This window comes from Convolutriloba macropyga, chromosome 4 (genome assembly GCF_964194025.1).
Source record: "Convolutriloba macropyga chromosome 4, txConMacr16.3, whole genome shotgun sequence".
Taxonomy (NCBI): Eukaryota; Metazoa; Xenacoelomorpha; order Acoela; family Convolutidae; genus Convolutriloba; species Convolutriloba macropyga.
The window spans coordinates 36,691,165-36,708,030 of NC_134471.1; the positions used below are offsets into that span (position 1 = coordinate 36,691,165).

General features: G+C 35.1%; 1 protein-coding gene across 4 annotated transcripts in view; it reads left to right on the plus strand.

Moving 5' to 3' along the window:
• The window catches only part of LOC142337647 (uncharacterized), a 56,098-nt gene extending 40,122 nt beyond the window's left edge, over positions 1-15,976 (plus strand). For all 4 annotated transcript variants that reach the window (XM_075387036.1, XM_075387035.1, XM_075387034.1 and 1 more), the window contains 3 exons: positions 4,642-4,812; positions 10,971-11,048; positions 14,247-15,976. In XM_075387036.1, coding sequence (XP_075243151.1) covers positions 4,642-4,812; positions 10,971-11,048; positions 14,247-15,818 — 1,821 coding nt within the window. In that variant the 3' untranslated portion in view covers positions 15,819-15,976. The remainder of the gene's footprint in view (positions 1-4,641; positions 4,813-10,970; positions 11,049-14,246) is intronic.
• The last annotated feature ends 890 nt before the right edge of the window (positions 15,977-16,866 follow it).

Here is a 16,866-nt window from a genome sequence, read left to right on the forward strand (position 1 = left end):
GCTAGTGTTTTTTTTTGTTCAAGTGCGGCATTTTGACATTGATTCTGGTTTTTTCTTATTTTTATCTGATTTAAAACGGTTTTCTCTATTCACTCATAGTCCATTCTAGGTCTAGTTTTTCTGTTTATTCAATGAAAATTCTTTGAATTTTACGTCAGGACTTGTCCTGCTATGTTTTTTTTACTTCGTCGAATAGAAAAAAGTTTTGCTTTATCTCATTTTGCCGCTTTTTCAACATTTTGCGTGACATCTTTTTGACTTCTCTGGGCTAGTTTCTCTCTTCCTTCATTCTGCTAAAAGTGATTTTGAACATCGGTTGCTCAGCAAAGCAATTCAAAATGAACAGAGTCAGTATAAAAAATTGAAGTCAGAAGTAGAAAGGGGATAAACCCATAAGGCCCAATTTTAGATGCCCGCTATTTGAATGTCGTTCCTATAAGTCTTAGTTACCATCTGTAATGCTTATTGGTATTGATAGTAGCCCCTGTAGCCTCTCTCTAAGAAACAGAAGTACGTTGTGTTCAACTCCGAAATGCCATCAAAATGAATCGGACTTAAAAAATATTTTTGTACATTTTTTTTCAATATCTATTCTTTCAATCCCAATCATGCTTATTGGAATCAAAGGCGGCTATTTTCCGGCAATCTGCCGGGTATGTTTTCTGTTTCTTCATAAAGTTTGAAAATATAATATAGCAGGACCAGTCCTGAAATACAATCCAAAGAATTGAATGAAAAATTTTAAACTACTGTACCTGGCCAGCAGATTAATTGAACAATGCCAACCAAAAAGAAAAACAATCTCAAAAACTGAGAAACTAAATTAATCAAACAAACGGAGCAAAAATGAAATCATTGCTAAAACTCTTGAAGCTTTTAACCTGATGGCCAGAGTTATTCCATTTAAATAAACCCGCTAACCCAAGCCTTGAAAAAGTTTTGTTTATAACCAAAGACGAAGAACACAAGAAATATGACGAAATAAGAAATGCGCAAAACTACTTTTTTTTCTCCAAAATTTTACTAGTAAACCATCAAGACCTGAAAAAAAAATTCAATGGCACTTAAAAATCGATAAACTAGGTATGTGACAATAGTTTTCAGAACCATTCCACTGTAACTAGAAACTAAACAGCAACCTATTATCAAAGCCCAGAGGAGGTTTTATGGCCCCGAAGGCTGGACAAACTCAAAAAAAAGACAAAAAAAATTCAAAAAAAATCCAAAATTTCAAATGCAAAAACGAGTATCCTTTTTGTGTTCATGTTTGGAGTACCAATTCATATTGCTCATTAAATTGTCCTAAAATTAATTGTATTTTGCAAAAAAGGTTTATGAACTTTGACAAACGTCAATTCAGGACTAATAAAAAAAACTCAAAAAATTGCAGAAAATGTTGAGAAATTGCATCATTTTTGGCTCAAATACTCCTTAAAATTACCTTTTAGCCTTGAAATAATGCCCTCCCATCTTTACATCTTGCAAAAAAGACAGAGCCACAATACAATCCAATTCTTGAATTGCAATAATTTGCTACCCTGAGCGTCAAAAATTGTGGTAGTGCCTGTTCAGAAAAGTTATAATCAGTGCTGATGCAGAGATAATGCATGGCATTGATCCGCGTTTTTTGGATCTGCAATCATTTGCATTTTGGACTGGGCATATCATGAGTGAAGCCCAAATTGGGGGTAGTTAAATAGTCAGATTTTGGCCTGGAACTAGGTATTAATTATTGATATTAGCGCTGAGTCCAACGAAAACAACTAATTAAAATAATTAGAGCGCATACCTGTTCTGAAATAAAAACTCAGTAAATACGGTTCCGTATTTTTTTCGGCTCTTTGAAGCAACTTTTTCGCCAATTACCTATTTAATTGCTCTCAAACTATATTTCTATCAATTATAATAGTCTTGTCTTCATTTTTATGCCATTTTTGTCAGATCCCTGTGACTTTTCGTCCTCAACAATGGGACGAACAGGTAACTCGGGTGGGGGGATGGGGGGAAGAAATAAGTGCTCTTAGAGTCCTTTGGCTTATCAGACTTTAAGTATGCAACACATGAAACTAATCTGGAGACATAAATTTATGATGTGAATGGCTTTTCTTAGAGTTTGATGCCACATCTTCACCACCCCACTTCAAATTGCCCAACGTTATTCGGCGATGATTTTTTTCAATTTGAACAATTTTAAGTTTTTTTCGAACAGATATTTTTCGTCAGAACTGGAAAACCACCATCACTGTTAGGTCGAGTCGAAACGTTTATGTGACTAAAAATATACTAATCAAAAGTTTTGTAGCATAAACCAGTTTTACTAAGAGTAGGCACAATTTCTCATTCTCCGAGCAATTTTTGTCTTTGTTTTGAGTACATTTATTTTATAAAGTCTGAAATTTCACTTCTATCCTGTTTCAATTATGCAGAATTGGAACTTCATAATTAAAACATCACTGACGCGTCATCACTTTTTTAACGCGTCATTTCACTGTTCAGAAAGAAGTCAGTTTTTGTCCGCAAATTTTTAACCGTTGGTTGTCTTTAACTAATCAGGCAAAAATAGTTCAATGAAAATTGTTTTACAAAAACTTGATTCATAATCAAAAAGCTGCCAATTAGAGAGGGCTTAACCCTGAACTTAAATTTACTCTTGTCGCTTCTTGAAGAGTGTTACCAAAATCATTTATCAATGTCTTTTATTAACGATAATTTTCTCGGCTCTGTTTGAAATGCTTGCATACGAGTGTGGCAAGATACGAACAATTAAATGGTGTGTCAATGTTTGTAAGTTTCTTATTCTACAAAAGGAAAAAAAGTAATATAATTTTTATTCTGTTGAACTAAACATTTTTTAATAACGGTAGCGTAAAATGAACTTGTCAATTCTTGCGCAACAACATTGCTGTGTCAGCCATTAGACTCAGAAAATACTATAGGTGAGTTTTTAATCCATCCAATAATCTTGAGAATTTTGCGCCTAACCTAAAACTACAAAAATGGACTAGATTTTGTAATTAGCATTGGGTAGGCCTATCATTTTTTTGGCTTTCAATCTCAGTTAGAAGTTCTCAGAGTCAACTACTTTGAAAAAAAGTTTTTCGCAAAATTAAATTGGAACACGTGGAGCAGAAAAGACAAGACAATATATTCTGATCCAGATAAATATTTTATGTAAAAAATGAGCATTTGAGAGAGCTTCAATTGAACTTTTTTGTAAAACTATTATCTCAAACCAGAGAAATTGTTAGCGCCCATTTAGCTTCTAATTTTTTTTTGTTTAAGTTCCCTTTTGACACATGTTTTCTTTGTATTGTTCAAAGTCGTTAGGCATTATTTATAGTGTTTTGTTTCCATTTTCGTGGCCTTGATGCTTGTTTATTTTCCAGTTTTTTTTGACGTCAACTGCTCATGTAAACAGTTGTTACATCTCGACCAAAATTGAGAACACAGATGTAAGTGCAATATTTATCATTGAAATGGTGCAAAAAACTGTCCTGTCGGCCACAAAATGTAGCGAATTGAATCCTTTTTGATCTCTACATGAAGCGAAGCATCCGTCTATTCTACCATAAAAATTGAGACGTATTGTTTGCGAAATGTGGTCTATTTCCACATGAATAGTTTTTGTTCATACAACAAAGGGCCGCGCACACGAAAGTGGGAAAAGAAAACAAAAAACGGGAATAAATAGTGTATCTTTGCAAATTCTATTCACTCGTATAAGCTAGATAGTTAGATGTAACATTTCGTTTCATCTTTCATTATTTTGTACTGTTATTTTTTCATAATGTTACCACATATATTCATTTTGCGTTCTGTATTTCCATTAGAGTGAATTTTATGATCTTTCTGTTTTGTGTGGCATAGAACCGATTACCATATCAGAATGCAGATAAAATGAAAGTTGAAATTTAGGTTTCAATCACTGGTTTAATGACCTGTTGTAAAAACTGGTGATTGCTGTGCAATTTACCAAAAGTGTTCGTTTCGAGCCCAATTCTTACAGGTAATTACTATTCAGTTGGCTGCGAAAGAAAAAGCGCAGCTTTTAGGAGAACCCGTGCAGTAAACTGCTTATGTTAATACATTCTAGGTTAATAGAATAAATTTTTGTTCTTTTGGGTCTTTTGAGAGTTTTTTGGTATCTCCCCCCCCGCTATTTACCGTATTTACCATATTTATATCATAATAGGGGGTAATAATTCCGATGAGGCTATAATGGGAAACAGCCCTCTTTTTTGTGAAACAAGTAGGAATTTCATTGTCTCATTTGCGCTATTATTTCATTAACGATTTTTAAACAAAATTTAAACATTTTTTGTTTTTAATACCCCCACCCCTAGGATGGCATGTCGTTTTTGACATAGTAAAGTGCTATATATTACCTCATCAGCTGTGTTTGGCAGTAATAAACAGCACGGGAGTAACAGAATATATCCCCGATTTCCTAAGAGTTGGCGGTTTTTCATTCGGGCGCTATAGGTTTCCGCAGTTTTCGTTGAAAATTGATTGCTTGTCTCTTATTGCAAAACATAATTTTCTTTAGGACAAAAGATAAATTTTATATAGCGTTGCACCCAAACGAACCAAACATCTCAAACTCAAAAATGAACCAGTAAACAACAATTTTTGTTGTTGCAGATTAATGACTTGGAATCGCAGATCCAGCAGCTGTCCACTATCATAACTTCCAAGCACACGGCCAGCCTCCCATCCCAGTCAACAGCGGGGGAAGGGGGAGGAGGAGGGGCAGCGGGGGACACCAACTCAATCAACAGTGACTTCAGCCACATGACCTCACTCACTTCCTCTGTGAGTTTCCACACGCATGCGTTTTTAACATACAACATGGAATTATATTGTCAAAAACATATTAAATTATTGATATTATCTAAAAATAAATAACTGCACAAAAAATTTTAAAATCTAACTTGTATCTCAATTTGCTATGATTTTGTTACATCCAGTTTTGAGTTCTATATTTCAACAAAAGTTTAGTGACCAGGGTCGAAATGAGGGTACACTACGGTACCAAAAATCTACGTACAGCGCAATTTGTGCGTTTTAAGCGTTACTTTTGCTCAAAACGTTTGATTCGCGCTAAGGCGTGAAGAAAGACGTGAAATTTTGAAATTTTAAAATTGTTTAAACGCGTTTTCATTCTCATTTTCTCCGCGTACACAGAAAAGAAGTTTAATCTGCTCTGTTAATTTACTGTTTGCCACGCTGTTGCGATTGATAATGTCCAATTTGGATAGTCAAAAAACAAGAGCAACTCAGCTTAAAATTAAGAGCTAGTACACAGTATCTATACAAACTACAGCATAAGTGTAAGAACCTTAGGGCGTCTCTAGCGAAGCAATTGCATGAGGTGTTCGGAGAACGAGATTTCTTGGAAACATTTTGCGTTTGCAGAAGCAATCAATTATCTCGTGAGGCACAATACATCAGATGAGCGGACACTGTCTGTTAGATGATCATACAAGCTAAAGGGCCTAGTTCACTTGAAATTACGAAAAAATTACCTTGCAAAACCCTAATTTTCAACAATATGATGCTTCTTTGCATAAAGCAAAAACTGTCATCAAATTCTTCAAAGAAGAGGAGCGGGAGGTACTACAATGGTCGCAAATAGTCCCGATGTGAACCCAAGAATTACGAGAACCGAGAGATTTTTAAGAAAACAGATTTCCTTAAAAAATTGTCCAAAAAAATTCACAAATTGTCTACCATATATTAGAAAAAGTAAAAGCGCAACTTTCTGTTGTATTATTTGACATTTTTGCCGCTTTTAAAAAATACTCGTGGTGTACATAGCTTTTTGGTACTCTAGTGTAATATAGGGCTCTCGATAATAAGAAACCACTGGTCGAGAAATCATTGAAAGATGCCGTAAAATAAAGTGAAATTTTTTTCACCAATTAGAGCATCACTTTTTTCAAAACATTCACAACCACTACATAACTGATTTCAATCGAACTTACGCCTCAGTTATTCCTTTTTTACCATGAAGATCCTGGGCTACCTCAAGGTCAAAAACATCACAATCAATACAATTTTCTTTCTCACGAAAATTTCCGCAAAAACCATTTTTCAAAAAAAACTTAAAGTCAGGCAAAGCGAAATCTAGATCTTCAATTTGCTTAATTGCAAAACATATGCAGAAAATTGAGCTCAGATTAATTTAGAGAGAACTTTTGTGAAGCTTTTTTCATTCACATTAAAAAAATTAATTACTCTATGACTCAAAAATGAATATCTCCTGCAAAAATCAATTGCAAAGAAAACATCTTGAATAACTTCGTATAATTACAAAACAACTTCATAGACTAAAAGTTTAAAAGATCACGCAATTAAACAACTAGAAATCAATTTCTGCTGTCATATGAATATGCATAGAAAGTTAAACTTGACAAAAATGTTTACCCATTTTGTTGGAAAAAAAGCAGCCATAAAAGAAATCAAAAGCCTCAGATTTTTGAACAGTTTTAAGTAGGAATCAAATTTTCTGAGCGATTGCTTTCACACACAATTTGTAGCAATTATATTAGTACTGTGGTAGGCTGAGCATCTCTCTTAGGTTCTTATTAAGCCTTACTCGTCTCTAAGTATGCGATTCGTCAAAACTTTTCGGGAGACAATTTCACAGTGTGAAGGACAGTATTTAATCTTAAAGTTTGACCAACCTCAGTCCCCCTGCACTCATCCCCATACTCCCCCTATCTACTCTCCTCCACTTGACGTTCTTGACCCTCCACTCGTCAAACCCCTCCCCAGCCCACGCTTTCATCACAAAGCCCCAGCTGGCTACTACCGAAGCCAACCGCTCGCCGGTCGTTTAAGAGCAGTTCGCCCGACGTTGTTCAGTTGTGTTTTTTCACGGAATAGCAAATTGAAAACCAGAAGTAAACAAGGCCGCTACCGAGGAAATAGTTTTCTGACAAAGGTTTGAGACAAATTGAATTCTACTGTTCAGAACAAGTAATTCATGTGAAAACAAAATTAGGCAAATTAAGGGTCCTCAAACAACTTCACAAGATTTTTTGATTATTTAGTTTCTGTGATCTGTACACACTGTTTCTTTTTTGTTAAGGCAATAAAACAGTGAATCGCACTAATAAGCAATTAAAATTATTTTTGCAAACGATGCAGAAGAATTTTGATTCTTACTTTCTTAACTCATTAGGGAATGAGATATGTGTCACACGTTTTATGAAAACTGGGAAATTGTTTACTAGCTTGTTCTTTTGTTATGTCTTTTCTCTCTAAATTAAATTGATTTTGAAGAATTGTTGAAAAAACTACAAAATTACCATGCTCCAAACCTAACTCACAAATATGGGACTGCCCATAGTCTTGACAAAGCTTTAAAATAAACCACCATTCCAAGCGTCAGTAACATTTTAAAAGGTGTTTTTATTTTATATTAAGTTATTATTGCATCTCGGCAAAAAAAATGGCCTCCGCGAGAATTACTATACCGGCTTAAAAATACGATAACCGTTTTTCGATTTCTCATATGAATTATGTTTTTGATAGAATAGACGCAATCTCAGACAAAAAATATCAATAGTCCTGCAAACTTTTAATTTGAATTTCACTTTTGCAGCAATCAATTAAATCTTTCCATCAGGTTCTTTAACCGTTGTCAATTTCGTTTCATGGCCGAAAAACTATCGAATTAATCTTTCCATCAGGTTCTCTAATCGTTGTCAACCGAAAAACAAATGTTGTCAACAAATATCATTAACTTTTTCAATAATAAGACAAAATACTGTAGGGGAAAACGTTGTAGAGTCAGATTAAAGCAACTGTGATGTATTCTGATACATATTTATTTTATACATTTTGATACATTATGATACATATTTATAGTTACAAATGACCATTCGCATTGAAAAAAAATTGATTATTACTCTTTAAAAAACTCTCCAATTGTTATGTCCTCAAGTGGCACGTTGGAATGACAAAATAATAATTTTTTAAGTTTTGTAAGCAAAGGATTTTTTTCAAAAATTCAGTTTTTCAAACGTAATTAGCTGAAATGTTCGGAAAATTAAAAAAAATAATAACCAAAAGCTTCTTTATGATGCTAGCGATTTTTTACTGAAACTCAGCATCCGTAACAATTTTATAAATACATCTAGCTTGCGAATCAAAATTTTAAGGAAATTTAGAGAAAATAATCGCCTTTTTAAATCAAAAAGGAAAAAACATTTTGTGTTTGAACCAGCTTGACGGTGGAGAAAATGAATAAGAAAAAAATTATTATCATTTTTGCGATATCCTACTAAACCAGTGTCAAAATGAACAGTTTTTTATGACCTTTTGCGAAACTAACAAGTTCTGTGCTTAAAAAGATCACACCAAAGTTTTCAAAACATTCATTCTTTGATATTTTGACAGAAGTTTTTATGTATATATAGTTTTGTTTTCCTTAAAGAGATATGGCAGCAATGATGAGATGGCTAACTTTTATGCTCATCAAACAAAAACCACATAGCTAGTAGTAACCTCAAAACACTGCATATTTTTGAGAAAAATGCTAACATCTGTTGCCGTAAAAAATGAAATACGAACTTTATCTGAAAGGTAATACGCTGGGCGTTGATAGCGATACAAGTTCAAGAACTTAAAAATCCGATGAAACAAGTCAGATTGTTAACAGCACATAAGCTTCTATTGCTTCGCAAATTGATATGCCACATAATGTTTTTGTCTATCTTTTTCATGGCTGTTATTTGATGCAATCGCTTTATGAGTCCCATTTTTTTCACTAATTTGTTCTGATAGCGCAATAAAATTGCAAAATTGAGTAGAATTTTCAGTAAAAAAATCAAATGCAAAGATTAAAAAGGGATTCAAAAATTTATTAAATGTTAACAAAATTGATACCTTACTTTGAAAATAGAGAAAATATTTTTTTTCTTGTCATGCTGTCGGTTTTCCATTTGCACAAGATATGTTTTTTTAACTGACGCTTTTTAAAAAAACTATAGCTCCTACCAACGTCTGTTGTTAACATATTGAGGGAACCCTGCTGTCCATTTTTTAAATGTGAATAAATGAAGGCTTGCGATACATTTTTTCGGAACTGCGAATATTTCACTTTCGGTAATAACTTTCTTCTTCAAAATTGCATGCCCTTTTTATCTAGTTTGCCTTTGATGATACCCTGTTTTTAGATATGATCAAGTAGTCAATTTCTAAATGAAATTGATTTGCATCACCATGTTTCATGACGTTCTGATTAAGTTGATACCTAAACATTAAAGATTTAAAGCAATAATTTTTTCGTTCTTGACTTTGTTTATAGTTTTTTAACTATCAAGCCGCTATTTTAAACTATGAATGAAGGTTGATTTCAATTGCATATTTATCAACAACTAGCTGCTCAGTGTTTGAGCATGCAACTGATACCCTACATGGAAGATAATAATGGGTTGGATCATTAACTTTCCTCCTTACTTTTTCAGTTCAATTTGAGATTTGTCAAAAGATTTAGAATTACTGCAGTCTTGAAGTGTAACTTAAACTTTTGAGCGGATGCTTGCATGGATCAATTTTGGAACTAGAAATTTTATTGCAGAACTTCAGTGTATTTATCTACAAAGAAAAACTTCCAACGCATTCTGCGAGGACAAAAGTGAGGAAAAAAATTGTGGTGCTTTATTTTTTTGAAAAATTACTGATTGAATGGAGAAATTATAAATCTGCCTGTTTTATAAACTCATGTCAAGGTGTACTTTGACATGAATTTACAGAGCAGGCACTCCAACTGTTTAATTTTTTCTTATTCAACGATTTCAATTATTGAAGCCTTCAAATTAACGTTTTCTTCTTTCTTCTTGTAACAGTAAATTAAAATAGTAATTCCAACCAATAATGGTTGCGCAAAACATCGCGTTAAAATTTTCTTAGAAAATTGTAGTTTGCTTACCTAACTTCTCTCTTAATTGTGGTAGAATTATGTCTTTCGGTTCTGCTAGGACTGCGGCGCATGATCTATTTTCTAACTATCAGACCTGGTTAGTATTTAATCAAGCTCACGGCGATTGAACTAAGCCAGCTTTCTGTTAGTCAAATTAACCATTTCCGGGTCTACTTCTGATCCGCATTTCCTTGCTGTGGTCAGAATTGGAAACAAATATTCATTTCGTATTCCTTCTATTATTTTCGTACTTATTGGTAATAAGGAGTCTGATACTAATTTTGCACATAATAACGATATGTGACCGTAATCTTAATGGCTGAAAAAGTAAGTTGCCGACCATTTTCGGTAGCCAGGCTAACCTCACAATATCTTATAAGCCCTCAGCAGTATTGTGCGCCCCCCATTACATAGTAAATAATCATGGAAAAAGATGAGAGTGCGATTGGGGGTGTAAATAATATGCACCAAATACGCTGGGGGTGGAGGGGTGGGGTGCAGAAACGGATAGGATAACATCCCATTTTCAAAGCGAACCATCTGGTTTTGAGACAATATTTCGTGTCAGTTGGTTTTATAAAAAAAACAGAACAGGTATTAGGTTTCTATTCGATATCTCTGATTGACTAAATATCGAACGACAATGCAAAATATGGCTTTTGCTCTTATTGAACGAAATAAGCTTTGAATTATGTCGCGTCTAAACCAACGAATAGTCTGTTATTTATCATAATTACAGAATTTTCTGGTGTATAGTAGATTACTGCTTTTTGATGTATCGAGTTAATATAATATATTGATACGATCTTTAAGGCTTTTAGCCCGACTAAAACCATTTACGAAAAATATCGGAAAGCACTAGTCTGGGTTGCATTATCCGTGTTTTACAAAATTCGAACGCTTTTATTGACGTTCGCTTTTATTCCACAGTTGAATTATCGGACTGTTTTGCTTGTACTCATGTATTATCGCACACTAAAAATCACGGACGACTTTAAATTAAGTATTTTTATGTTATGTGGTGTATTGATGTGTTTAGACAGTGCCTATTCAACCAGCCACCTTGTACCAGTGCACAAGGTGTGAAGAGATCTTCAAAAGTATTGTCCAATTCCAGGTCAGTCCAAATTTTTGAATCTGAACAATATTTCTAACAGGGTTTCATTGGTAGCTCAAAACTCCGCTAAATTTTCTAAAGTATGACTAAATGATACGTGTTCATCAAGCTTGTAGAGTTATCAAGTGGTTCTTTTTGGTTCTGTGGGCTCATTCTATTAAATCAATAATGAAAACTGTTTTAAAAAATTTGACAAAAAGGTTAAACTACTTGCTGAGTAACTTAGTTAAAATTTGCGATATCCCGGACCCAAGCGCCATAGTACTTCAGTTCTGATTCATGCTATTCCAATATTAAAAGGTTAAATCAGTACTGAATCATGGTCGTCTAAGAGCTTTTTTGCAGTATATTCAAAATAAACTCAGGATCGGTTTTTTAATGAAATTATTATGAGCATTAATATTATGTTTTTGATTCCTCATTATGTTCATATTAATTTCAAAAAAAAATTGAAAGTCTAGAACTGTATATTGCGACATTTAGACATTTAGACTTTTACAAGTGCGTTTCTTCGAGATTGCTATTGCATGTGTGTATGTGTGTATGTGTGTATGCATGGGCGAATGCAAAGGAAGCCGAAGTAAAAGTAAGCCGACAGAAAAGCAAACCGAAAGTTATGTAATAGTTATGTAATCTATCAGGAATATTACATTGTTCCCCATTACAATCAATACTGCGCGTAGTATTATAGTGCATAATGTATTCCAATGCACCAAAGAAACAAAAATACGTCAATTTTTAGATATCTAGTGGGCACGGGCTTCAGCAGACCGCCGCCCATGGTCATGCCTCTCATCCGCTGTGGGATGTAATCCGGAAATCGCGGGCCGGTTATCGCGGGCGAAGCGCGCCCACCGGCCCGCCAGGGGGAACTTAAAATACCGGTTTCCCAAAATTTTTCGGCTTACTTGACCTCATTTTCAAAATTCGGCTTGCTTGCCTATCGGCTTGCTTGACCGCCACCGTATGTATGTGTGTTTGTGTGGCGGGGAGTTTGGATAAAGGGGGTCGGACAGATGTCACAGAATGTAGACGTCACTGTCGCCTAAATAAAACTCAAGAACATTATTTCTTGGTACTTTTTGACTATAATCATATTAATCACGATAATCATATCAAATTAGTATTTGACATTGCAAAATTGTTTTTTCCAGGAAATTTTTAGTACTTAATCTGAGCCGGGACTGCCACCTAATTTCGTACGAATCCGATCAAATTCAGTCTAAAGTCAATTCTTTTCAGAATATATAAAAAGAATCATCTTTGTATTTAGATTATATTCATAAACTTAAATTGACTAATGTCAGAAAAATTGCTTTCAAACGACAGGCGGGTGGAAAACATTTGACCCAGCCGGGATTCGAACCACTAACCTCTCGATTAAATACAAGATGCACTGACAACTCGGCTATCAGGACATGGTATTCTCTATGCTGTAACCGCCTTTATATTAGCATCAAGCTTTACTTCGGATTCAGAGCAATAAAGATCACTGAAAAATGAAGAACGAAAGCGTGAAAAAGGCACTTGAGAAGTCAAAGAATGTTCTAGAAGAAAAACGCATAAAGTTCAAACAAAAGTTTGCATAAAAAACAACATGGTTACAATAATTTCTATGAACTTCGTTCAAGAACAATTAATCATCCACTTAAATTACTATCAAATATCTATTAGAAGCCATAATCAGAACTGTCGACATCGTTAAATTCAGAAAGAAAATACTATTATTCAGTACTGAATTCCATTACACTCAGGTCCGGGACTCAAAAACGTTATTCACTGATAGGAGGGCGGATTCGTAACTTGGAAAAAAAGGTGAACTAGCAACTGGCGAACAAATTTAAAAATCATATTCTGAAAACCAACAAATGGTGACCACTATGTTTGCTAATTGTTGCATCTAAAAAAACTTGTTTGCAAAGATTGACAAAGTAGAGGAATTTTGTTTTTCGGGAAAAAAACAGGAGCTCTGCGTGCTTTATGTAAAATAGAAAAATCAGCTGAATACCGCTTCTGTTTAAAATCACTTGACACTAGTGATTCGTATATTGTTATAAAGAATTAATATTCGTAACGTTTTATAAATATAATTTTAATTGCTCTCAAACGAAGTTTGAATCAATTATTGTAAACGTGTTGGTCTTTTTAATGCAAAAACATTCGCTTAGTCGTCGTTTTTGCGCTTTTGTTCAAGAACATTCTATAATTTGTTCAGTGACTTGTTCTCGCTCGACTTTTACATTTTGACTGATTTCAATTGCTTTTGTTGTTTGTTGCTAAATAAAAGAGATTGTGAGCGGTTGAACATCGAAACCGTTGTAGCTACGTGGTAAAGTGGCAGACTGTTATCTTCGTGGTTGGTTGTTGGCACCCCTATGAGGTCTTAGTTTTTGTATCCATGACAAACTTTCTAAGCTATACCCCTAAATTAAATTCCCCCTTCTATCGTTCGAGAGCAATTATGCTTATATTTTTCATTTATTACAAACAGAGATGATTTCTCCTAAAAAATAGTTTCAAGTTTTTGTTAGCTTTTAAATGATAAAAGTTCTGTATCTCTTTTTGTAAGAAATTCTTTACTTCCAAACAAGTTTGGATTGCTCGCACAAAAAATTAAATGTGGTTCCATTCCGTAAAACCAAAATTTAATCTTATCAATCAGATTTTGCTATGATTTTTTATTGGAATCATTTGAAGTAGTTTTTGTAAACATTGAATCTTGAATGTTAAATTTATTTAGTTGCAGATAACTGCAATGTATTAACAGATAGTTGTTTAAGGCAGTTTCAAGCAGTTGCATCCTCCAGAAAGACATTATGGCGATGGTCAGCTTGCCTGAGAATGATGCGATATTCTGATTGACGCATGTCAATTCGAATCAACAAATGTTTCCTATTGTTTTTTAAGTTCATTGCAAATATAAAAGAGCAAAAACTCAACAGCCTATTAAATGACTCACGGACCAAAACCAATTGTTTTCCTTTTCCTCGCTGTTACATTTTACTTCAATAATTAAAGAGAAATGATTTAGTTTTGAGCTTAGTTTATGGAAAATTAGTGAAAACTAAATTGATCATAATTACTTATCTTCCATTATTCAAGAATGCTACCCTACGTAGACAAATTTTATTACTTGTATGAAATATTTAATGTTCAAAACTTTTTATTTACTGTCTAAACATGAAGTGTTTTATGTAGGTACATATTACACAATGTTTGGAACAGACGCTTTTCAACAAAGATGCTTCCAACATGCGCCGGAGTCGCTCGGCGGCCACCAGTCGAGAAAGAGTCCGAGACAGAGATCGTTCACGTTCCAGCAGCCTTTTCCCACCCAAATCCCAGGAATCAATCAACAACGCTTCCAATATGCAGTCACAAGATAGCATCAACACAGCTACAAGCGCGGCCACCACCGCTGAACGACCGGAGTCAGCGAGAAACGAACCCACTTCCGCGCAATCCCAATCTGCCGCTACCGCACCTGGCAATTCAACAACGCGGAGTATTTCCACGTCCGCTCTTTTCCATGGGAACAACAAAAAGAGTCACAGGCAAATTGCCGAAACTTCAATCGACGCTGCTAATAATATCACGTTATCTCCCAAAGGCCAAAAGGTCGGCAATTTGACCTCTAGTGAAAGTATCTCGAAAAGTGTAAGAGCGGTTACGCCAAGTTCGAGAAGTGTTGATATTAAAAAGTTACCATCACAGCCTATTTTGAATTACAAAGGTTCGCCGAAGTATGAGGAATTATGGCCGTCTGAAACGACAACTAGCCAATTAAAACATTCGGATTCAATGCGTGATACTTTTGGTGAACGAAACTTTGATGAGACCGCAAGTTCTTTACGCATAAATGCCAGTTTCTCGCAACAACCCCGGCCAAGTTCCTATCAACAAAATCAGAAAAACCCGAATGGTAAAAAGATCCAGAAAAGTTCTAGTGACGCAGTTTACATACCTAAAGAGCTAAGACCTTTAAGACCGAAAATGCCGCCACCGAAACCCGAAGAAAAAGCAGTCCCAACTGCGGCGAGTGAGTTCTCAACAATGACCCAACCAAAGCGATCACCCCAACACTATAACCCAGTTACTTTACCCCCTAGAGGTGCAACATTGTCTGCATATCATAACTCGACCAGCCCTAATATCTCCCCGAACGCAAGTATCCAACGGAGCCCGAATGGTAGTTTTGCCGCGGGTTACCCAAATCATCAACCCAATGACAGGTCACGACCTTTAGGACCCCCACCGCCAATTCCCAAACGAGGCGAGGATTCCAAGCAAAAGGTGTCGGAGCAAGTGAACAAACGAAGTGCTCGGAGTCGCGTTAAAGATGCTGTTAAGTCTCCTTTTTCATCCATACGTCGGAGAATGAGATCTATGAGCTCATTAGAACGAATTCCCAAAAACAAAGACATCGCCCGAGAAAGTCAGCGCATTAGCAGCAAACAGAACTCCGAGAGTTCCTGGGAAATAACAAACGGGCCCTACAATCAAGGCTTCCGACCTAACTCAACTTTAAATATTCCTCAAGGGTACTCGCCCTACGGGGTTAGCGGACCCAATTCATTGCGATACTTACCGCCCCAAAGGGCAGCTAGCTTTTACGGAGGTTCCCTCAGACATCCAGGAGGTTTCAACCCTGCGATGTACAGACCCTTGCCACCCTCACCTAACACTAGATTCTATAACCACAGTTATAAATATAGTTCAAACGAAGCGGCAGCTAAAGCCTTTTTACATGGGACTGGAACAGAAGTCTGAAAATTATTCAGAAAAATGTACAGATTGCATTAATATTAGCCTTAAATCTACTCAATTGTTATAATCTACCTAATGCAACTTTAGAATTTAAATAGTTGTTTCATTTAATTATTTAAATTGTTCAGCTTTATTCTTACAATCAATTTTTTTCACGTCAACTTTTTAGTACGATCGAGCACTGGTCAGACTACGATTTCTAGCAATTATCCGTCAGCAAACTATCAGTAAGTAAATCGGAAAGTAAATCTTTTGTAGCACGTAGAGTGAAGGTTCAAAACTTATTTAATTGGTAAAAAAATGAACCATTTTCTCTTTTGTACTGCAAAACTGTCTATCTTGCAAGATCTGTTAGGAAAATTGATATCTTGCAAGAATTGGTACAAGAATTGTTGTGATGCAAGATTTTTGCAAGTTCGTTCCGTTTAAACCCGTCAAGAGATTTTTGCCGAAGTTACGAGAGAGCCTAACGGAAGACACAATTTTCACCTCTTGATGCAAACAACAAAAAACTGAATAGCATTGGACGAATTGCTTTCATTTACTACGTAACACGACCAACAGTTAGTTGTGGCTAGATTTCGACTGTTGTGCCCTGCTTTAGCCGGGGCAATCAAGTTGCCCATGTGTCTCAAGCTTGTTTGGTCACAAGTTCTTGAAGTTGCAAAACATAAACAAACCGTTTTTGGAGCACCTTTGTTTGACTCGTAGTAATTTGTCACAGAAATGCTTAAAATTGAGGACGATTGAGCAATTCTGATAACAAAAAATAAATAAAAATTAAGAACAGTTCAACCTAATCGTGAGTTTGCCCAAGAAAAACTTTGAATTGATAAAGACACACGGCTACAATAACTGCTTCAGAGTTCATTTGTGAACTTACAACGGCAATTACCTACCTCAGAGAAAGTTTAAAGATAAACAATTTCTGGACAAATTCTATCTCTGCTAAAGCAACTACGAACAAAACTTTTTAATTAAGTTTCTTGTCAACAGTATGCATCAAATTATCTTGATTAACTGCACAATAAGCCGGAATTTTTTTTCTCGA